This window comes from Rattus norvegicus, chromosome 1 (assembly GCF_021556685.1).
Source record: "Rattus norvegicus strain SHRSP/BbbUtx chromosome 1, alternate assembly SHRSP_T2T, whole genome shotgun sequence".
Lineage (NCBI taxonomy): Eukaryota > Metazoa > Chordata > Mammalia > Rodentia > Muridae > Rattus > Rattus norvegicus.
The window spans coordinates 257998423-258022375 of record NC_141534.1 but is presented as its reverse complement, the minus strand read 5'-3'; the positions used below and the strand labels follow the sequence as shown (position 1 = coordinate 258022375).

Genomic DNA, 23953 nt, shown 5'->3' with positions numbered 1-23953 from the left:
AGGGGGAGCCAATCCCAGCAGCGCCTAAGGGGGGAGGCGGCAGTGACAGCCGCGGGGAGGGGGCGGAGGAGAGGCGGCTGGGCTCCAGCTCGGCTCTCAGCTCCACTCTGCCTTCTGCTCCGCTCTCACTTGCTGCCCAAGGCTCCTGCTCCTGCCCCAGGACTCTGAGGTGGGCCCTAAAACCCAGCGCTCTCTAAAGAAAAGCCTTGCCAGCCCCTACTCCCGGCCCCCAACCCCAGCAGGTCGCTGCGCCGCCAGGGGGGCGCTGTGTGAGCGCCCTATTCTGGCCACCCGGCGCCCCCTCCCACGGCCCAGGCGGGAGCGGGGCGCCGGGGGCCATGCGGGGCCAAGGCAGAAAGGAGAGTTTGTCCGAATCCCGAGATCTGGACGGCTCCTATGACCAGCTTACGGGTGAGTCGGTGATAGTTCAGGGGTCCTGGGAGGGTGAGCACACTCCCATCTCTCTGACCCTGGCTTGGCCCTTATACACACTCTGCCCCATTCCTATGCACCTCCAGGCTAGTCTGGGGAGCAAGACCCTAGGATTCAAAGCTTGGGGTTCCTAGGGGGCTGAGGAAGAACAGGTGGGGCAGGTGTAGAGAGGCAGCAGGTGTAGGCGGGTGTGACACAGGGCTAGGAGTGTGTCTGGAGTGGGAGGTGTTACGTGCGTGAGCACCTGCCGTTCTTGTGTGTCTGTGTATGTATGTGTGCACCTCCCACGGCTAGTTGCCATGTGCCCTGAGCTTTGGTGACAGCCAGGGTGAGTGTGATTGCATGAGGCAGTGCGGGTTTTATGGTCTTGCCAGATGTTTGAGTGTGGTTGCGTAGGACCCTGGCTGCACTAGTGAAGTTTGTTTTAACCGTATGTCTGTTACATGTTCAACCATGTGCTTTGAGTGATCCCATATGGAATGTCATGTGACTACCAGAGTGCATCAGGGTGTCACTTGGTGGTATTGTGTCCCTTTAGAAGACTTCTGGGGTAAGCGTTCATTAAAAGTCTGTGATTGTGGGGCTATGGGTTGTTTCAGCATTTGGTGCTGTCTACTCTCATGTGTGATGCCTGTAGTGAGTGTTAATGGTAGTTCTGTCCTTTTTGCCTTTCTGTCTTCCTGCTGTTAGCGAGGGTCTTTAGTGCCCTCCCCCTCCCCGTTTGTCCCCTCCATTTCCTGCAAAAGCTCAAGGACCCAGAGAGAGACCCACCACCCAGACAGTCTGGCTTGCAGAAGCACCCTGTGGCTCTAGCCCCTAGCCCCTGTAGAGGGACTTCAGTTAGTGCTGGATTAGTTTCTATCCAAGAGGAAAATTACTCACATCATTCTGGTCATGCAAAGCCCCTTTAATCACCAACAACCCTATTAGAACTTCATCCAAACCTCTTGCTTTCCTTCAGGGCCAAAGATAGAAATTATGGGCCTAGGACGTGCAGTCAGGCTCCCCCCACCCCCTGCCCCGGTCACTTTGCGGCCACCTTGGGAGAGTCCGTGAGACAAAGAACATCTGTATGAATTTGTAGAGTCCTGAGCTTGATAGGTTAGATTGTGTTTGTGTAAATGACTTTGTTACCTTCATATATTTCCAAATTTCCACATTTCCGTATTTGTGTGTCTCATTGTGCAGTCTGCCTAAGAACTCCAACCAAGAGTAGGAGGGACTCTGTCTGTCCTAAGACAGACAGACAGCTGGACAAGTGGGGAAGACCATAATCCTTGCCCTTCCTCGTGGAGTCAGGATAAAACCTGGGAAGCAGGGAAGGGGACCAGGATATTGTGCTTTGAGGATAAGTCTCAGCTACTGACTTTGGGAAGACCCTAGTTGCAATGTCAAGACCCCCAGAAGGAAGAATGTTCACCCATGTGGGATCCAGTTCTACTCTGTACCCACCATTAGCTAAGGATCCTTGAAAGCAGTAAGAGTCCAGGAGCCTTCACTAACATGCTACTAGCCAGTTTGCTTCCTATCCCGAGATTCTCCCCTTTAGTGAAATGTTCTCCTCCTTGCTTGGCTACTTGGTTTATTTGAGATAGTGTTTTGCTACATAGCCCTGGCCTTGGACTCACTATGTAGTCTAGACTGGACCCAAAGCTTAAGCTCTCTAATCATCATCACCCTCGCTGTAGATAGTTCTGCACATGACCGGAGAAGTAGAAAAAGCACCATGGAAACCTCCCCTTTGTGTAGAGGCTTATCTTGTGACTAGAGTCTGCTGATTGGAGCCCAAAGGGGAGTCGTTGTCCACGGTGCTGAAGCGTGCTCCAGCCCTCCCCTTCCCTATGCAGGCGGGATTCCTCAGTTGGATTTGGGGTAGGGGAAGAGACTATGCATATGTATCATCTTGGTTCATTATGCTGGCAGCAAAGTGGTGTTAAAGTTGTGACTCGGAGCACCTTGGATACACCCCGACCGTCACAGGCTTACCTCAAGCTCAAAACAGTTGGGAACGACTGTGTCATAGTAGGGGTAGGATAGGATGTGCCCGCCCCCTTACCCCCAATTCTTCATTCTTCGTATCTTACTGGCCGAGTGGGGCTGTTTGGCAGTACTGCTCAGTGGAGAAAGCTGCATCAGCACTCAGCAGCAACCCCGTCTAAAAAGAGGCCAGAAAGAACAGTACAAGCTAAGATGAAAGTTGGGTCCTGATTGGCCATGCCCCAGGACCTGGGTCCAGAATCTCCCGAGTCTTGTTCCTTTGGCAATTAAAGTATCGTTTCTGGGGGTGGAGCGCCCCCGTGTGGCCAAAGAACCCTGAGTATGAAACTAATTCCTCGTGGGCAGTTGCCCGTGGGATGGGAGTGGACAAAGTATGGTGGTTGGTGGTAATTGTCTGCTCTTAATATTATAGGCTCGCTCCCCTTCCCTTCACACACACAGTGGAAGAAATGGGAGCATACATCTTCTATGGCCTACCCCAGGATTTTGAAGTGTTTGTAGGTGCTGGAAGGATTTGCATAGGGTTTTATTAATAGCATAAGTCCTAGAAAAAAGGGTTTAGACAGAGATTGATAGGTATGGGAGCTTCTACTTGTTGTAGTTGGCTGGGAGCCAGTGCATGATGGTCGAGTTTTTTAAGAAAGAAGACTCGAAAGATGGGCATAGTTTTGAAAGGGATTTGGAGCCAGGAGGCATCACTAGGCACTCAACCCCGCCACCCCTTTGCTAAGCTAATGTACGGTCCTTTCTCCTCCTTCCTGCTTTTTCTCCTATTGGTCCAGGAAGTGTGGAGAGTTGCCATGACAACTGTGTCCTCTCACCCCTGTAGCGTCCCTGTGCTAATACGGGAGGTGGGGGTGGGGGAAAGAGCTGGAAGAGGGGTTGAAGTGGAGCAATAAAGGGTAAATGAGATCAGTAGTGGCTCACATCTGTAATCCCAGCATTTGGGAAGATGAGACAGGAGGATTGCCACAAATTTGAGGCCAGCCTGAATCATGTCGCAAGTGCCAGACAAGACCCGATCTAAAATAAACAAATAAGTCATTCATCATTCAGTCATCCAGATTTTCTTTCAAAATTCGTGTGTACCTCTTTTCCTTACCAGAAATCCAGAAGACGTTTGGAGAGAAAGCTGTGAGGAGAGAACGCCCTGCCCCTCCGCCACACCCCCGTCTCTTAAGAGCTTTGCGGGTGGGTGCAGAGTGCTTAAAATGAGCTGGTCAAGGTGTTCCTGTGAGGCCAGCAACCTGCAGCTGAAAGGCTCAGGGCCTGTCAGTCTTGTCCTCTCGCACCACCCACTCTAATGGGGGCGGCACCGCCCTCAGTCAGGGACCTTGGGGGCGGAGCTTGGGCACAGTGCTCCCAGTCAAGCCATGAACCACTGCCCTCGCAGGTGCCGGAGCCCGTTGGGGCAGGCAGCTCGATCTCTCTACCAGTTGGTAACTGGGTCGCTGTCGCCAGGTATGAGGAAGGGAAGGGAGGACCCCCTCTAAAAATGAGTGGCTCAGGATTGGAGCCTTACAGAAGTCAAGAGAAGGGTTTCTCACGGAGGTCGGAGGAAGCAGGGACTCGCACATAAACTGGGTAAGAGGGCAAGTTCGCTCACAGAGTAGAGCAGAGGATAAGGATCATTCACGAAGCATCAGGATAAAGGAAGCTTCGGACATCATGGCTCACAACATTGGATAGGGCTGCTCATTGAAGGGTCAAGCCCCAAGAAAGGGGCAGGGCGCGGGGATGGAAGGAAGAAGCTTGCCGCTGATCTGGGAAAAGGCACGGCCCCCATATTGCATTACTTGGGTTTTGGTTTTTGGGGGATGTCTTCTTACAGTGAGCTATCAGTGTCCAAAAAAAAAAAAAAAAAGAGCTAGAACAAGCTGAGCTCACTAGTGAGTTTGTGCCTGACCAGACAGATGGAGTTATAGGTCTCCAAGGCTGTGTATCCTGGATGGCACATCCCTAGGATTGCCAGGGTTATAATGCTTTGGAGTTTGAGAACCCTGAGTCAGACAACTAGCTTTCATGAAGTTGTATGTTGGCATAAAGTTTGTGGGTTTATGCTGTGAATTGTGGGTTTCATATGAGTCTACTGAGATTGGCACACACCTGCACTTAGATTTCCTCAGGGCTACCTGGGCCACAGAACCTGGAATTCTCCCTTCATCTGGCTTCCAAGAAACTGAAACAATCTGGCCCCATGGCATTCCGGGATCTGTAGTTCTCTGCCTCATTACATGGGGTTCCCCCTGAGCCCCTGGATTATATTCAGGGCCTGTGGCTGCTTCACGCCATGTGCCTTCAGAGAGAGGAGTGTTGGGCCTTAGTGAGAGCCATGCTTACAAGTCTCTTGGGGAGCATGAATCCCCTCAAGCCCCCTGCTTGGGCTTGTCTCTAGTGACAGATGGCTGGAGCCAGGCGGAGCCAGCTCTCAATCATTGCGGGCATGACTTCCAGGACCCAAAATAGCCCCAACGCCTAGGGAGGTCATTAATCACCTGATGCAGCTGGGGGCTGCAGGATCTTTTTGATTAGCTTGGGATGGAATGGTCTGGGGGGCTGAGACAAGGGCTCCAGGGTCTTTGCTGATGGGGTGACAGTGGAGAGCAGGTGGCTTAGGGTGTGGGTTCCTCCACAGAGCAGTATTTTTCCAGACTTGAACTGTGGATAGTGACTGAACGTTAGTGGTATCTCTGTGGTGAGATTTGAGATGTCTGGGAAGGACCAGCCCAGTGCCCTTACGGTTGAGTCTTGAGTTCTCACTTTGCCTAAAGTGATTCCATTAAGATCTCCCTCTGGAGCTGGCTATATGGTCAGTCTAAGCGTGTTCACCTCTAATGTGCATGACCCTCGGTTCAATCCCCAGTACCAACCCAAACAAACATCTTTAAGACAGTGTGGCCATGCACACCCATGATCAAGTATCAAGCCAGCCAAGGCTACATAGAAAGACCGTACGTAAGACCATGTCTTTTAGCCAGACGCAATGGCACGTGCCTTTAATCCTAGAACTTGGGGTGGGGGGGACACACAAAGCCAGACAGATCTCTGAGACAGAATGAGGACAGAGTTAAGACAGCCATGGCTGTTAAACAGAGAAACCCTGTCTCTAAACACGAAGAAGAAGGAGGAAATAAAAATAAAGACTTTGGGGGTTGGGGATTTAGCTCAGTGGTAGAGCGCTTGCCTAGGAAGCGCAAGGCCCTGGGTTCGGTCCCCAGCTCCGAAAAAAAGAAAAAAGAAAAAAAAAATAAAGACTTTATCTTCTAAAGGAAAGTGTGGGCGTTGCGGCTGAGGACTGCCGTGAGTTTGAGGCTAACCTGAAATACAGGATGAGTACTCAGGTAATTCGGGCTCCAGGTACACAGCGAGAGCCCATCCTAAAAAACAAAATCCAGGCTGGGGAAACAGGAGTTCACCATTAGCCCCAGCACCCGGGGGACTTCAGTGAGTTCTTTTGTTTGGTTGTTTGGTTTGGGTTTTTAGAGACCATTAGGGTTTCTCTGTTCATCACTGGCTGTCCCTAGAGCTCACTCCGTAGACCAGGCTGGCCTCAAACTCAGATTCTCCTGCCTCTGCCTCCCCTGTGCATGTGGCACCACCTCCTGGTTTGACCTCTGTAAGTTCAGCTCACAGATCACATGTTTGCCTCACAGATGATTGACCCAGAGTTTGATCCCCAGGCACTGCAAACTGGATGATTAAAGCTGGTGGGACAGTCGCCAAGTCAAGTCTGTTATCAGTTTCTCTTAAGACTTGAAAAGTTTTCTTTTTCTTTTTTTCTCTTTTTTTTTTTCTTTTTTGAGAGGGGCAGTTTGCAGCTTTATTTGACACTGAGCAGGTTAGTTCTCATTTACATTGACCGTCTGTAGAGTTTTGAATGTGGTAACAGTCAGGTAAGTTACCAGTGCGTAGAGCTTGTTTGGTGAATCTGCGTCCTCATTATGCTTTCTGGGCAAACACACTCAGATGTGGTACAGAACATTGCTTCTTCCCTTGGCCTAGACGGCTTTATTGAGCCTGATGTCGATACGCATATCTGGAGTCCCCGTTTCCTTCATGGCAAATTTCCAAATTTCTTTGAGTGCCCAAGGAGTGCGCTTCTTGAAGCCCACTCCATGGATACCCTTGTGAATGTTGTTGGTATATTCTTGGGTCACCACCTCACTGATGGCAGAACGGCCCTTCTTCTCACCACCCTTCCTTGTGGGATCCATTCTGCCAGGCCCAAGTTGGAAAGGAAGGGCGCAAGGGATTGTGGGATGGGAAGTCCGAAAAGTTTTTGTAGGAGGAAGGGAGACTCTGGAGAAGAGCTTCTTCACTACTTCCCAGGATGCCTGGGATTTAGAATCAGGAGTCACTGTGAGGCTAGATCAAGGTCTCTGAGAGCTGGAAGGGAAAAGGACAGGACATTTGGACTCAGGGTTGTTGGTCTCTCCAGCAGCAGAAAGCAGGATGTGTTGCTATGATGCTTTTTCCTTTTTTTTAAATTAAAGATTTTGCCTCTTTTATTCCAGGTAGTCTGTTTAGCATTCATAGAATCTAACCCTTTTAAATTTTGTCACCCTTAGCTCTCCCAACATAAACTGTCTTCTTGACACTACCATGACTGTTGGAGAGATGGCTGAGAGAGCTGGCAGATGACAGGCTGTGGCCAAAGTCACTTTTTACTGGAACATTAACTACTTTCTTGGGGAAAGTCACTTCATAGATATCAGTTCCTCTCAGGTTTATCATGGAGGTGACATAGAATAGTACATACAGATAACTAGAAGTGTGCTTACCAAATGCTGGTCCTTTTGCTAAGGTGGATGTTTGAGCCAGCATTTCATTTTAGATGGATTCTCACTCTATAGCCATGGCTGGGTAGCCTAGACTTAGCTATATAGTAAAAGCTGGCCTCAAACTCCAAGATCTTCATGCTTCAGCCTTGTGAGTGCTAGTTTCACAGGCACGTATGGTCAGCTCAAAGTTGAACACAGTAGCACATGTGATTCCAGCACCTAGGAGGTGGAGGCAGAAGAACCTGGCTACCCTGAGCTACATAGCAAGACCCTGGACTGGGGATATGGCTTTAAAAAGTAAACAGACACCCCAAAGTTGAGGGATATAGCTCAATGGTAGACCTATTTTTTTTTTAAATATGTATGTCTATATATAATGTTTGTGCAAATGCCCTCAGGGTCCAGAAGAGGGCGCCAAGTCTCCTGGAGCTAGCTTTACAGGAGGCTGTGAGCTGTTGGGTGTGGGAACTGAACCCAGGTCCTCTGGAGCAGCCGAAGTATGTGCTGCTAACTACTGAGTCCTCTCTTCAGCTGCTCAGTGCTAAAACTACTGTCTAGCACATACTGTCTGGGTTTGATCCTCATTACCATGATACCAACTTAGGTTGGGTTTCCCTTGACCTCCCAATTAGAAATCGTTTGCAATATAACTAACTCGTTTAATACCCTGCCTAGAACAGTTTATCATATACTAGCCATGCAGCAGAACAATTTTTAATGAGCTTTTCTCGGTGGGGGCTGTCTCCCCACGCAATGAAAGTTAAGCTTGAGTTTGGATCTCCTTCATCTTGTTCTACCTCGGGATCAATTTGTGTAAATTGCTTTGCCATGTTTTTAGTGGGTTTCCTTTTATATGGCCCACGCTGGCCTGGAACTTGAGAGATCCTCCTGCCTCACTCTTTGCAGTGCTGACATCCCAGGTGTGTATACCACCATGCCGGGGCCAGTGGAGTTTTTTGTTATTGTCGCGTTTGGTTGGTTGGTTGGTTTTGAGCATTCTCACCATCCCAGCACTTAGAATCGAGTGGAGGGTACATTGCCATCTAGTCCAGTCTCCAAGTTAGCTCTTCTCAGTTGAGTGCCGTGAGCAGGTTACACGGAATCTTCTTTACCTCGTCAGTGCAAGGGGCACAATCCTAGTTGCTATGGACCCCACGGGTTGCCACAAGAAGCCATCAGAGTAGAAATGTGCTCAGTTTGGTGGCACACACCTGGAGTCCCAGCACTTTTGAGGCAGAGGCAGGAAGATCTGGAGTTCGAGGTCTTTCTGAGCTGTTTACCTTTGGGGCCAGGCTATGTTAAGAACCTGACTGGGGGTTAGAGAAATGGCTCAGCAGTTAAGAGTAGTTATTGTTCTTGCAGAGGACCTGGATTTGGTTCTCAGCGTCATGATGGCTCACAATCACATGTAACTTCAGATCCAGGGGATCTGACTCCTTCCTCAGATGTCCACAGGCACCAAGTATTCAGGTGGTGCACATATATACATCCAGGCAAAATATGTATACATATAAAATAAATCTAAAGGGGGCGGACCCTGTCTGCGGAAAAACAGTAAAGAAAAAAAAATCACAGTGACAAATCTGAACCATTTGTGAAGTACAGGGTGCTGTGGAACTCTGGGAGGGAGGCTGTGTCAGTCACAGTGGGTGCTGTGGAACTCTGGGAGGAAGGCTTGTCAGTCACAGTGGGTGCTGTGGAACTCTGGGAGGAGGGCTGGGTCGGTCACAGTGGGTGCTGTGGAACTCTGGGAGGGAGGCTGTGTCGGTCACAGTGGGTGCTGTGGAACTCTGGGAGGGAGGCTGTGTCGGTCACAGTGGGTGCTGTGGAACTCTGGGAGGGAGGCTGTGTCGGTCACAGTGGGTGCTGTGGAACTCTGGGAGGGAGGCTGTGTCAGTCACAGTGGGTGCTGTAGAACTCTGGGAGGGAGGCTGGGTCAGTCACAGTGAGTGCTGTGGAACTCTGGGAGGAAGGCTGTGTCAGTCACAGTGGGTGCTGTGGAACTCTGGGAGGGAGGCTTGTCAGTCACAGTGGGTGCTGTGGAACTCTGGGAGGAGGGCTGGGTCGGTCACAGTGGGTGCTGTGGAACTCTGGGAGGGAGGCTGTGTCGGTCACAGTGGGTGCTGTGGAACTCTGGGAGGGAGGCTGGGTCGGTCACAGTGGGTGCTGTGGAACTCTGGGAGGGAGGCTGTGTCAGTCACAGTGGGTGCTGTAGAACTCTGGGAGGGAGGCTGGGTCAGTCACAGTGAGTGCTATGGAACTCTGGGAGAAAGGCTGTGTCAGTCACAGTGGGTGCTGTGGAACTCTGGGAGGGAGGCTTGTCAGTCACAGTGGGTGCTGTGGAACTCTGGGAGGAGGGCTGGGTTGGTCACAGTGGGTGCTGTGGAACTCTGGGAGGGAGGCTGTGTCAGTCACAGTGGGTGCTGTGGAACTCTGGGAGGAAGGCTGTGTCAGTCACAGTGGGTGCTGTAGAACTCTGGGAGGGAGGCTTGTCAGTCACAGTGGGTGCTGTGGAACTCTGGGAGGGAGGCTGTGTCAGTCACAGTGGGTGCTGTGGAACTCTGAGAGGGAGGCTGTGTCAGTCACAGTGGGTGCTGTGGAACTCTGGGAGGGAGGCTGTGTCAGTCACAGTGGGTGCTGTGGAACTCTGAGAGGGAGGCTGTGTCAGTCACAGTGGGTGCTGTAGAACTCTGGGAAGAGGGCTGGGTTGGTCACAGTGGGTGCTGTGGAACTCTGGGAAGAGGGCTGTGTCAGTCACAGTGGGACAGTGGGTGCTGTGGAACTCTGGGAGGGAGGCTGTGTTGGTCACAGTGGGTGCTGTGGAACTCTGGGAGGGAGGCTGTGTCAGTTAAGGTGGCAGTGCTTATTCAGCCAGCACTCATGAAATTGTCCAGTGTTTATGCTCAAGTTCATTTGCTGAGAAGCTGAAACACATAGATGTTAAGAAGGCATCAGATTTTATTACAGATGGTCGTGAGTCACCACATGGTTTCTGGGATTTGAACTCAGCACCCCTGGAAGAGCAGTCTGTGCTCTTAACCGCTGAGCCATCTCTCCAGCCCCACATACATGTTAACTCATTGAAGCACCAGGTGGTGGTGGCTCACACACCTTTAATCCCAGCTCTCAGGCAGAGGCAGGAGGATCTCTGAGTTTCAGGCTAAGCTGGTTTTCAGACTGAGCTCCCAAGAAACCCTGTCTCAAAAAAACAAAAACAAACAAAAAACCCCACACAAACAAACAAACAAAAAACCCCACTCATCAAGGCTCAGCCAGCAGCCGGCAAAGGTAGTTGCCAGTAAACCTCATGACCTGCGTTTAAGCCCTTGGACCCTATTGGTAAGAGAGGCTCCTACAAATTGCTCCACACGTATGCTGTGACAGTTCCCTGAACTCTTCCTCCAAATAATACTGTTTTTTTTTCCTTGTGATTTGGTTTGGTTTTTGTTCTCAAGATAGGGTTTCTCTTGTAGCCCTGGCTGTCCTAGAACTCACTCTGGAGACCAGGTAAGTTGGCCTTGCACTCAGAGATCTGCCTGCCTCTGTCACCTGAATTCTGGGACTAAGGAGTGAGCCACTATGTCCAGCTCAAGTAACACTTTTTGAAATAAGGGAGGTCCGGGGTTCACCCAGTTAAGTACAAGCTGTGATTTGAGCCCAGGCGAGTAGGGCATTTTAGCCTCTGATCCCAGCCATCTCTCTTCTGTTTCCTTTATTAACATTCTTGAGTGAGGGTTGCATTTTGTGGATTCAACAGGATTTAAAAAACAAAACAAACAAACAACCATGATCTTAAGTAGCCCATATTGGCCTTAAATGACCTGTGTAGCCAAGGCTGTCCTTGAATGCCTAATCCTCCCACAGCCACTTGCAGAGGTGTTGGGATTACAGCAAGATGCTGCCACAACCCACCCAGCTCTGTGCTGAGGGCTGAAGGCTGTGACAGAAAGAGAGTTAAATGGCCTGGAAAGGTGGGTGACACCTCTAGTTTCTGGGGTAGTGAAAAGGGGAGGCTTCATAGGCTTAGAGAGTGATTGACGAGTCTATGGTCATCAGGTAGGAGCACCTGTGGGACAGTGGCTGAAACAGGGAGGGCTCTTGTGATAGTGGTAAAAGGGCATCACAGGCCAGGGGTGGAGTATGCTCCTGGGGTATTTACTGATTTTATCTGTGAAACCACAGCTTCTAAGGTATGAGAAACAGCAGCCAATATATAAATTGACTCCCATATCGGGGAGGTGGGCAACAGAGCACTGAGACACAGCACTCAGCTGTCTTCCTTCCAACTTTCCAGGGCAGGTAAACACACAGGGTTAAGATAGGGTACGAGGTAGACACTGACCCCCAGTGGTAGCTTTGTAGAAGTGCAGTTGGACCTTCAGCTGGAGCCAAGAGGCTGGTTCCTGCCCATCTGAGACCCAGTAATCCCAGAGCTTCAGAGTGGGAGCCTTGCAAGGGCCACCCCCACAAAAGTTGGAGCTTTTAAAGAATGGGGCAACAGAGGGTAGTCTCGGAGTCACCCTGGGTTGAAATGGAGGCACTGACATCGGACATAAGCTCACTCTGGTTCTGGCTTAGGGGAACGTCTTCAAAGATTTATAGGGAACGCGCCATTTGATAGCATCAGTCAGCTCTAGTGCATCATCTAGTAATGAGTGCTCGATTGCAATGCCATGGTAACAGCATTAACTCAGAGGGCCCTTGTCTTGTGGTTTACAGGCTCTGAAGGCCTCTCGACCCCCACACACTGCCCCACACAGGAAGGGAGAGACTCCAGAAATGCTTCAAGGGGCTGGGAGATGGTACCATGGGGGTTCATATTTCCCTCCTATCCTGGGCTTCCCCAAGGAGGGATCAGGCTTCGCATATCAGGATGAGTGAGTCTCTAGCCTGAAGGAAGGAAAAACACAGCTCTCTCCACCTCCCCTCAGGAGCTTTAATTGTTTGAGTCCCAAAGGCAGCCTCAATAAGTTCCCTTCCTGGAGGGTCATGAAGAGGCTAGTGGCCTTTTTCCTGCTTCCGTGGTGAGATCTAATTCTCCCTTCCACGGGGCCTCAGTTTCACTGCCTGTGGCCTGTGGGAAGAGAGTGCTTCCCGCCTCAAAGTCTCCATGACAACCACAATCGATGCTGATCGCGTCCTTCTGACAGGAGAGGTTACTTGCCTTCTCTCCACCTTACATTCTCACACAATTCTATATCAATCTGTTACTGTAGCCATAGACCCATCATCGCCTCACTATACAGCGCATGCTTGCCAGGGCATCCCAGCCCAAAACACACCCTCAGAAATCCCCACACAGATTGACAACGTACAGATATTCCACAGTCACCCAAGCCAGTCATACTCCCAAACATACCTTTGTGACACGTACACAATCGTACACAATCACACACACACACACACACACACACACACACACACACACACACACACACACTGAGCGAGAGACAGGCAGGCAGGCAGACAGACAGACAGGCACACAGCAAAACATCAAGAACTCATAATTACTCTTACCCATCTATTACTTACCCGGGACAGTTCACAGTTCCTCATGCACGCATGCAGGCATCCACACCCTGCCTGCCTTCTAAAACTCAGCTGCTCTCACTGTCCCCTCTCTGCATCACAGAGTGTCTTGGGGAAGCCCTCCACAACTGCAGCAGGTCACTCTTCTAAGCCTAACTCCCCCACACCAAAAGATCCTGTGGAGGAAGTGCTGGTCCAAGGGCTGAGGTAGCCTGGAGAAGAGGAAAAAGGCGGAGGCTGTAGCTGGGAGGTGTGTGGGGCAGAGGCGGGGAGAGAGGGGAAGGGAGGAGACCCAGGGCGGGAGACAGGAGGGAGGCTGCAGGGCTGTCTTACTCAGCCTTACTCAAGCAGGGGAGTCTGGGGGGAAGTGCTGTGGGGCAGTGTGTCCTGACTGAGCATCAGTAGGTGGGGGCCATGCCCCAGGACTGCCATGACCCTGGCAGGGCTGGAAATGGTGGCTGTACTCGTGGTCCTCGTTCTTTTTGTCAAGGTTCTGGAACAGTTTGGCCTCTTTGAGCCTGTCTCCTTGGAAGGTAACCCAGGTAGCTGGGCATATGTGAGTTACTATTTGGGGACTGGGTTGTGCTGTCTTCGTGCCTGAGTTCAGGGCGAGCAGGTGAGTGAGAAGGTGGAATGCTGGGAACAGGATTCATGGGAACTGACAAAGGGACAAGAGGATGGCATCTGGGAGACAGGGGGAGGGGTATGGAGAGGGAGTGAGAAGAACCTGGGCCACACCAGTAGCCATCTGGCACATTGTTTAGTGTCAAAAAGGAAACCAGAGAGCACATCAGAAGTCTCTCTTGGAGCCAGGGTCCCACAGTGACTCTCAGGATGTGTGACTCCAGGTCCGGGTACTGACTTAAGGTTTTCAGGAAGGCGTGGGGGGTAAATACACTGCGTGACACATGGGGTGTCCCTCTTTGTTTATGTGTAAGAGAAGACAAAAGTGTGTAAGCTTGTGTATGTGACAGAGACGTGACTGCATATGTCAGAGTGACAAGAATGTGGCTTTGTGAGACAGTGGATGCTACTGTTCCCGGGCTGGGCAGGATGGGTGGCTCAGCCTCTTTGGGTAGTAACTGTCCCCAGTGTTCCCAGAGGATAGGTAGCCCCAGACAGAGGCATAGTGTTCCCAGAGGATAGGTAGCCCCAGACAGAGCCCCAGACAGAGCCCCAGACAGAGGTCCGGCCTCCCCTGCTTCTTCACAGTAAGGATCTTTTTAATTGTGGTGCAGTCACCCAGGGATATTAGAGACAGGCAAGGGAAGGGGATGAGGACGCTGTAGGATAGACACCTGGCAGAACTGGAAAGATGTTCAGGAAGCCAGAGACAAGAGGAAGGTCTAGGGATTGCCTGTTCTGGGGCTCAGTAAGAGCACCCGCCATCAATAACCTGCCAGTGTTATTGAGGTCTAAACAAGGAATCAGACCCAGACTGTCTGAGGAGCCGGGCTGAGCATCTCATTATAGATGAAGTAATTTGCATCTAATTCGCCATCCCCTCTAGACTGTGGTGGTGGGCAAGGGGCCATCTAGAAAACCCCAGTGATTAGGGGTTGGGGATTTAGCTCAGTGGTAGAGCGCTTGCCTAGGAAGCGCAAGGCCCTGGGTTCGGTCCCCAGCTCCGAAAAAAAGAACCGGAAAAAAAAAAAAGAAAAAAAGAAAACCCCAGTGATCACAGAGTATGCAAGAGAGGAGACACATGAGGCTTAGGAGCATGCAAGCAGGTGACATGGGAGAGCAAGGAAGGTGGGGGCCCAAGAGAGAGAGCCACCCACCACCCGGGTGACTGACACCACCACCAGAGGCCCTGGATATATATAATCTGGCTTCGGGAAACCAGAGTCCAGGCTAATGGAGGCCTGGGCCAAGGGCCAGGCCACCATTGATCCCGGCCTGGCCCATTGCCTTCCCCCACTACCTTTCAGTAACTCCTGGGGTGAGATGGGATGGGTTGGAGGGTAGAAGGCTGTGACCTTATGTAGTTACCCCCTTGGAGGAGGGACTGGTCCCATGTGTAGAGCCTTACTTGGGAGGACAGTGTGGCATAGAGAGCTATGACAGAAGAGGAATATAACTGAAGGAAGTTGGGCCCTATTAGGAATGACGTCAACCCTAGTCAGGGTGCCAACTCCAGCGGATCTGTAGTACTAGGTGAGTGCAGCTGAGAGACACATGTAATAGCGTTAGGGGTCTCCCAGGGTTCGGCTACAGTGAAGGACACACGTAGAAGTGAGGAGGACACAATCAGTGGGGCTAGCCTTGAACCCCTGATCCTTCTGCCTTCACTTCCCAAGTGCTAGAATTCCAGGCTCGAACTCTCCCATCCAGCTTCCCAGGACGGCTACTGTGTGAAAGTTGCTATTTCACCTTCAAAGAGCTGGCCATGTAGTGAAGGACTCAGGAACAGGGAACCTTGTTCCTCTGAAGGAAGATTGAGGGTGCAATGGAGTGAGGGATTTCAAGAGGGACAGGTGCATGGGACAGGACAAGCCAGGCCTTTGTAGATGAAGTATAGTCATAGGTGTGTGGGTGCCATGTGTGTGGTGATTCTATGTGATTCTATGTATCTCATTGCTGTGGCAAAATACATGACAAAAGAAACTTGTTAAAAGAAGGGTTTGTTTTGGCTCGAAGTTTCAATGTAGTCCACCATAGTGGGGAAGGCAGGGTGGTGAGCTGTCTTTCGCTGTAGCCGCAGGACCTGGAAGCAGCCAGTCTGTCGCATTGTGTCCCCAGTCAGAAAACAGAACTACATGCTGATGTTCAGCTCCCCCGTTCAACTCTTTATTCTGCCTGTGCTCCTAGCCCTGTGATACTGCTGTGCCCGCATTCGTGAGGGGTTCTGTCCTCTGTTAAAGCAACTTAGAAACATCTTCAGAGACAGTTACTGTTCCTCTGCTGTGAGGAGACACCATTTGAAGAGAAAGCATTTCATTGGGGGCTTGCTTGCTTGCCATTTTAGAGGCTTAGTCCATCATCATCTTGGTGAGAAGCAGACAGGCATGGCACTGGAGTAGCAGCTGAGAGCTTTACATCCTAATCCACAGACAGCACACACACACACATACACACACACACATACACACACACATACACACACACATACACACCCACACATACACACACATACACACACATACACACATACACACACATACACACACACATACACACACATACACACACACATACACACACATACACACATACACACACATACACATACACACACATACACACACACATACACACACATACACACACATACACACACACATACTCACACATACACACACATACTCACACATACACACACATACACACATACACACACATACACACACATACACACATACTCACACATACACACACATACTCACACACATACTCACACATACACACACACATACACACACACATACACACACATACACACATACACACACATACACACACATACACACACATACACACACATACACACACATACACACACATACACACATACACACATACACACACATACACACACATACACACACACATACACACACATATACACATACACACACACATACACACATACACACACATACACACACATACACACATATGCTCACACATACACACACACATACACACACATACACACACACATACACACACAAATACACACACACATACACACATACACACACATACACACATACACACAGAGAGAGAGAGAGATAGAGAGAGAGAGAGAGAGAGAGAGAGAGAGGAAAATAGACAGACAATCGGACAGAGAAAGACAGAGAAAAGCTAGGCCTAATATGGGCTTTTGAAACCTCCAAATCCACCCCCAGTGACACACCTCCTCCAAAATGGCCACACTTCTAATCCTTCCCAAAGAGTTCTACTAAATGGGCACCAAGTATTCAAACATAGGAGCCTCTGGGGACCATTCTCATTTAAACTATTACAGACATACATAGTGGTGTGTCCCCTTAAGTGATTGTAAACCCAGTCATCACAAGTTTATTCATTGTCAACTTCTCCATCCCTGGTCTTCAAAGGCTCCTGGTTACCTCATAAAACAAATGTGTTTAGTTCATGTGTATGAGCCCCCCCACATACACAATTTTTTTTTTAGTGTGTGTAGCTATACATACGCTATGATGTGAAGGTCAGAGGCCACCCTTCAGCAGTCCATTCTCAATTTCTATTGAGTGAGGGTTTCGCTGGCTTCTGCTACTGCTCTGTTGTGTACTCCGGGCTAGCAGGCATGTGAGCCTCTCAGAGATTATCCTGTCTCAGCCTCCCATCTCCCCATAGGAGCACTTGGGATTACAAATGTGTACCCCCACATTCCACTATGCTAGAGCCTGAACTCAGGTCAATAGGCTTGTGTGGCTAATGCTTTTACCTAGTGAGCTTTTCCCTTGGCGCCAGATTGCCCAGAATCTTAACAGTTCTAAATTTGTCCAAAATCTCAAAGTCTCTTTTGAGACTCAGAGCAATCTCTTAACTGTGAGCCCCAGTAAAGTAAAAAGAAGCAATGAGGTTCCAATACATAATGTTACAGAGCAACTATTCACATTTAAAAAGAAGGACGGGGCTGGAGAGATGGCTCAGCCATTAAGAGCACTGGCTGCTCTTCCAGAGGTCCTGAGTTCAATTCCCAGCAACCACATGGTGGCTCACAACCATCTGTAAAGAGATCCGATGCCCTCTTCTGGTGTGTCTGAAGACAGCTACAGTGTACTTATATATAATAAATGAATAAATCTTAAAAAAAAAAAAAAAAGGACGAGGGCAGGGCAAGGACAGGCTGGACCAAAGCAAGACTTAAGCCCAGCGAGGCAAACAATAAGTCCTGCCGTGCTGCATTTGGTATTGGGATCTTGGTGGCACCACCTGGGCAAGTCTTGGGTAGTCCCTTCCCACTGTTACTTGTAATCTCTCGTGGACCTTCTCTATTTAATGCCGGCAGCTTTCCTTCACGGTTTCCCATAGCTCTGGCATCTCCAACACCCTGAGGCTCCAATGCAGCTTAGGTATCAGCTTCAGAGGTTCATGTAATGTCTTCTCAAGGGCAAGTACTCTTCCACTGAACTGTGTCATGAGCCCCACTGTCTGCATTTCTGTTGCCATGCTTGTCTGCCACGATCTCACTAAAACGGCCCAGTAAGCCCTAATTAGAGTACCTTAGGCCTTCTCTATCCCATGGCTTCAGACTCTGTTTCTCTCATAAACCGGCCCTAAAGGCCTACAGACCACTCAGGTTTGTGCTAACAACCCCACTCCTGGAACCAGTTCTCTGTAATAGTTACTTCCTACTGTGATGAATGACCAGCAGACAGTTGTAGGTGTCGTCCATTGTGTTAGGAAGGTGCAGTAGTGAAGGTTACAGTAAGCTGTCCCAGTCAGGAAACATACATCATTACTGGCACTCAGCCCACCTTCTCTTTTGTACCCTTTTTATTCAGTCTGGACCCCAGCCCATGGGATGATGCCACTCACATTCAGGGTGGGCCTTTCCTCTTCAACCAAATGTCCAGAGGTGTGTCTTCTAGGAAATTTGTTGTTGTTGTTGTTGTTTGCTTTTTCAAGACAGGGTTTCTCTGTGTAGCCCTGGCTGTCCTGAAACTCACTCTGTAGACCAGGCTGACCTTGAACTCACAGAGATCTGCCTGCCTCTGCCTCTGCCTCCTGAGTGCAGGGATTAAAGGCATGCACCACCACTTCCCAGCTTTCTGGATGATTCTAAATCCAGTCAAGTTAATAATAGATATTAACCTTCACAGAGATCTAGGTCAGAATGTAATGATCATAATAACTTTGGTTATTATTGTCTTGAGATCATTATAGTGTTATGATGCCTGAGGGTCCTTGTATATTTTATGTGGTTTGATCATACTGTGCATGAGATGGTCTATAAGGCTCTCCATATGTGTGATCATATTTTACTTTGGTCATATTTGTGTATATTAGAGTTTTGGGTAAAACTTTGTGTTTGGAACATGCTTATACCATCAAGTGTTACTGTCTTCTCTATGTCACTTGCCATTCTCACTTGTTACTATGCAACATGCTTGTGGGTACGTGCATGTGTGTGCATGAGAGAGACAGAGACAGTGAGAGAGAGAGAGAGAGAGAGAGAGAGAGAGAGAGAGAGAGAGAGAGAGAGAGAGAGTCCTATTCCGACAATTCCTTAGACATTACCCTAAGTGGGGTTAGCAGTTAGCAGACTCTGAGGCTGCCTCACTCTTACCTGCTTTTCTCCTTATACAACATGACCAAGCCTGGCCCGAGGTTGACTTTCCATGCCTATGAGACCCAAGAGGCATCCTGGCCCCAGCTATCCTGCCCATCTACACAGCCCCCATTCATTTCCTGTCCCCACCCCAGCCAGTGTTGATTTGTGATTGGTGGGGGAGCAGATAGGCAAACAGAGAACTGAGGGGCTGTGGGAGTTAATGTACCTTCCCGGGGTCTTCTCTCTTCCCAGGCCACCCTCCAGGGCCCAGTAAAAAAGCCCTGAAGCAGCGTTTCCTCAAGCTGCTGCCGTGCTGCGGGCCCCAAGCCCTGCCCTCAGTCAGTGAAAGCAAGTGCCTCTCCTATGCTTCTGGGGGTGGGGCGTGCGTGCGTGCGTGCGTGCGTGCGTGCGTGCGTGCGTGCGAGCGAGCGAGCGAGCGAGCGATATGTGACGGGAATTGGGAATTGGTTGGGTCTGAATGTTAAGGGTGTAGCTACAAACTGGAATGTAACAGGCAAATCATGAGTGCTTGTGAGTGAGCATCCCTAAATCTGCAGAATGGTGAACCATGGCTAGTGCGTTAAGGCCTCAACTCCGAGCCCTTGTAAGTATAGCCAAGACCGTGATGGGTTGGCTCAGCTGGTGAGGTTGGTCTGCAACTCTGTGGCCTCCCTACTGTTTTAGACCTTGGAATGTATGTCACCTGTGCCTTAACAGGTGACAGGTGTAGAGGATGGAGCCCACTTTCCCAGATGTCAGGATACCGAGGTTTTTCTGTCCTAGCCCGATCTTGAACTGAGTGGTCCCCAATTAAGTAGGGACCTCCTCTGTTCTATAGGTTCCGTTTCTTCAGCTGAGCCTTGCCCACCTTATAAAAACGCACTGAGGGGCTGGGGATTTAGCTCAGTGGTAGAGCGCTTACCTAGGAAGCACAAGGCCCTGAGTTCGGTCCCCAGCTCCGGAAAAAAAAAAAAAAAAAAAAAAAAAAAAAAAAAAAAAAAAAAACGCACTGAATTTTATAAGCCATAAAGGCCCAGTAGCTAATTGAGCACTTAAAGTTGCTTCACTCGGATGGTGTCACCGAGTGGAAAAACCTTGGAAAAAGAAGGGGACTGTTTATGGGGAGCCCATACCATCATGAATGTCTGTGTGCACTGCGATGTGCCTTTGTTGTGGGTCTGGGGTTCGTTTGTTGAAACACTCAAGTCTGTGAGATTTCCTGTGAGTGTGGGGCCTGGGGAGTGTCTGCAGTTGGCCTTATCTTCTGCTGCCGCCTTCTCGGTGACAATTCGCTCCCTTCAGCATTAGCTGCCCCAGCCTCCCTCCGCCCCCACAGACCCCGCCCGCTGGACCCAGGTGACTTACTCTCCTGGTTGGGGCGGGATTGGGAGGGGAGGGTACTTGCCTGGAGGGATGGATGTTGGGAGCTAGGGTGGGACTGAGGGTGGTTGGAATTGGGATTTGGGGTCTGAATGATGATTGGCTGGAGCTGGGCGGGGCATGGCTCGGGCATGGCTGAGATGGACGGGGTTCGATTGGGATCGGGCTGGGTTGTGGGCCCTCCAGAACTAGGGTTGGGCAGCTCTAAGTTGGTTCAAGAGAGGTTCCGACCTTCTGGCGTCTGGGGCCCCATTCTATCCCCCTACTGAGAAGCTATAACACTGGACTGTCCCCTACCAAGGGCCAGGAGCCAGTGCTGAATCTGGGGCCAGGCATAGCCTTAGCCCCAACTGACCTTAAAGCTGGCCAGTGTCTTTTTTTTCCTTCGATGTTCTCAGCTCTGAGTCTGGCAAACTGTTCTCTCGGGTGTGGAAGAGGGGACAGGGAGAAGGGGGTGGGGGTGGGGGTGATGATGGATTAGTTACTTTGAAGATTACCCACGTGATCTCAGGGGCTTGACCTGAGGCAAAGCTATCCCCCTCCCACTCCCCACAGACAGCGTAGAGGATGAGTTTGAATTATCCACGGTGTGTCACCGACCTGAGGGCCTGGAACAACTCCAGGAACAGACCAAGTTCACACGCAGAGAGCTGCAGGTCCTGTACCGAGGCTTCAAGAACGTGAGTGGAGGGTGTCACCAACTGGGTAAGGGCTGAATCGGAGAGGCAGAGGCGTAGCTGACCCAACCTATATCCTGAGGTTCAGGGCCCTGGGGTTGGTAAGCTGGGCTTGTGATGGTTTAATTCATGTCTGTTTGTACACGGGGAAGAAGTTGCTTGCTAGTCCTTACCAGAACTCTGTGGTAAGTTCCACAGAGGCAGGATAATCTTCCCTCCTTCTGGGAGTCTCTCTCAGGGTGATGAGTAGGAAGGGAGTGTCTACTCAGTCTGGTTGTCTCTGCCCAGGAATGCCCCAGTGGGATTGTCAACGAGGAGAACTTCAAGCAGATTTATTCTCAGTTCTTTCCCCAAGGAGGTGAGGAGTCAGACACCCAAGGCTGAGGTGGGAAGAGGGTTCTGGAGGCCTGGGGGTGCTGAGAAACTGGGGGTTGAGAAAGCTAAGGGGACGTGAGTACCCCTGCCTGAAGACCACGTTCGTGTCCCACCTCATCCACAGACTCCAGCAACTATGCTACTTTTCTCTTCAATGCCTTTGACACCAACCACGATGGCTCTGTCAGTTTTGAGGTGAGAGCTAAGAGAGATGGGTCAAGCAAGCCTGTTTCCCTGGGCTTCTGGGGGCCAAGATTTGCACGCCAAACCCAAAGAGTGGGTTGGCAGAGTTCCCTCCACCTCCTTTCCAGGACTTTGTGGCTGGTTTGTCGGTGATTCTTCGGGGGACCATAGATGATAGACTGAGCTGGGCTTTCAACTTATATGACCTCAACAAGGACGGCTGTATCACAAAGGAGGTGCAGGGCCACCGCAGGGCAAGAAGGGTGGGGGGTGGGGTGCTGGTAATGTAGAGTCGGATCTGGTATGGAACCATGTGTGTCGTATGTGTCAGCGGTAAGCGGTGAGCGAGTCGAGTCGGTCCTTGGCCCTAGGCTGTAAATCTGGAGGCTAGAGGCTCTTAGGTGAAATCTCTCGTTTGGCTTAACAGGAAATGCTTGACATTATGAAGTCCATCTATGACATGATGGGCAAGTACACATACCCTGCCCTCCGGGAGGAGGCCCCAAGAGAACACGTGGAGAGCTTCTTCCAGGTGCGTCTGGGTAGGCTGGTGGCCCAGGGGTGGAGGGAAGGACACCAGGGCCCAAGAAGGCACTAACCTAAGTATCTCTCTCCCATTGTCCCCTCACGCCCCTGCCTGTCCACCTTCTTACAGAAGATGGACAGGAACAAGGACGGCGTGGTGACCATCGAGGAATTCATCGAGTCTTGTCAACAGGTATGGTTCCACTCTCTACACATCTGTCCCTGTTCTGAACCTAAATCCGTGAAACGGGAGAAGGCTCCTCTCAACTTCACTCACTCCCCACCTCCCAATCCTATTCTTTTATGACCAGGGCAGATTTACCCTTTTACCACCTCAGATCCCCCTAGATAAGCTTCTTCCTAACTCCTGAATGCCCCCATCTTTGAATGTCTTCCTCTGTGTCTCTGACAAGCTTTTTTATTTTTTTTTCTCTCTCTCTCTACCTGCCTCCCTCATGTCATGACCACAGGACGAGAACATCATGAGGTCCATGCAGCTCTTTGATAATGTCATCTAGCTCCCCAGGGAGAGGGGTTAGTGTGTCCTAGGGTGACCAGGCTGTAGTCCTAGTCCAGACGAACCTAACCCTCTCTCTCCAGGCCTGTCCTCATCTTACCTGTACCCTGGGGGCTGTAGGGATTCAATATCCTGGGGCTTCAGTAGTCCAGATCCCTGAGCTAAGTCACAAAAGTAGGCAAGAGTAGGCAAGCTAAATCTGGGGGCTTCCCAACCCCCGACAGCTCTCACCCCTTCTCAACTGATACCTAGTGCTGAGGACACCCCTGGTGTAGGGACCAAGTGGTTCTCCACTTTCTAGTCCCACTCTAGAAACCACATTAGACAGAAGGTCTCCTGCTATGGTGCTTTCCCCATCCCTAATCTCTTAGATTTTCCTCAAGACTCCCTTCTCAGAGAACACGCTCTGTCCATGTCCCCAGCTGGCTTCTCAGCCTAGCCTTTGAGGGCCCTGTGGGGAGGCGGGGACAAGAAAGCAGAAAAGTCTTGGCCCCGAGCCAGTGGTTAGGTCCTAGGAATTGGCTGGAGTGGAGGCCAGAAAGCCTGGGCAGATGATGAGAGCCCAGCTGGGCTGTCACTGCAGGTTCCAGGGCCTACAGCCCTGGGTCAGCAGAGTATGAGTTCCCAGACTTTCCAGAAGGTCCTTAGCAATGTCCCAGAAATTCACCATACACTTCTCAGTGTCTTAGGAGGGCCCGGGATCCAGATGTCTGGTTCATCCCTGAATCCTCTCCCTCCTTCTTGCTCGTATGGTGGGAGTGGTGGCCAGGGGAAGATGAGTGGTGTCCCGGATGATGCCTGTCAAGGTCCCACCTCCCCTCCGGCTGTTCTCATGACAGCTGTTTGGTTCTCCATGACCCCTATCTAGATGTAGAGGCATGGAGTGAGTCAGGGATTTCCCGAACTTGAGTTTTACCACTCCTCCTAGTGGCTGCCTTAGGGGAATGGGAAGAACCCAGTGTGGGGGCACCCATTAGAATCTTTGCCCGGTTCCTCACAATGCCCTAGGGTCCCCTAGGGTACCCGCTCCCTCTGTTTAGTCTACCCAGAGATGCTCCTGAGCTCACCTAGAGGGTAGGGACGGTAGGCTCCAGGTCCAACCTCTCCAGGTCAGCACCCTGCCATGCTGCTGCTCCTCATTAACAAACCTGCTTGTCTCCTCCTGCGCCCCTTCTCAGTCAGCCAGGGTCTGAGGGGAAGGGCCTCCCGTTTCCCCATCCGTCAGACATGGTTGACTGCTTTGCATTTTGGGCTCTTCTATCTATTTTGTAAAATAAGACATCAGATCCAATAAAACACACGGCTATGCACA

The 23953-nt window shown here is 50.5% G+C and overlaps 1 protein-coding gene across 8 annotated transcripts; it reads left to right on the top strand.

The window, feature by feature from the left end:
• The first annotated feature begins 104 nt into the window (after nt 1-104).
• Nucleotides 105-23953, top strand: Kcnip2 (potassium voltage-gated channel interacting protein 2). 8 transcript variants are annotated; one of them, XM_087584866.1, is made up of 11 exons: nt 105-248; nt 323-411; nt 19237-19332; nt 20287-20340; nt 20920-21044; nt 21330-21399; nt 21541-21611; nt 21728-21835; nt 22027-22131; nt 22255-22317; nt 22595-23953. In XM_087584866.1, exons 2-11 carry the CDS (start codon nt 339-341, stop codon nt 22640-22642), a joined length of 813 nt encoding a protein of 270 aa, XP_087440992.1. In that variant the 5' UTR covers nt 105-248; nt 323-338; the 3' UTR covers nt 22643-23953. The 8 variants fall into 8 exon arrangements, with proteins under 8 accessions (XP_087440992.1, XP_087440996.1, XP_087441013.1 ...); XM_087584870.1 differs by lacking the exon at nt 20287-20340; NM_020094.2 differs by having other exon boundaries at nt 117-411.

Coding starts and splice junctions, on each gene's coding strand:
- Kcnip2 (XM_087584866.1), top strand. CDS start 339: ATGCGGGGCCAAGGCAGAAAGGAGAGTTTGTCCGAATCCCGAGATCTG. Junction 21,400..21,540: donor TCAGTTCTTTCCCCAAGGAG/GTGAGGAGTCAG, acceptor CCTCATCCACAG/ACTCCAGCAACTATGCTACT. Junction 21,612..21,727: donor ATGGCTCTGTCAGTTTTGAG/GTGAGAGCTAAG, acceptor CCTCCTTTCCAG/GACTTTGTGGCTGGTTTGTC.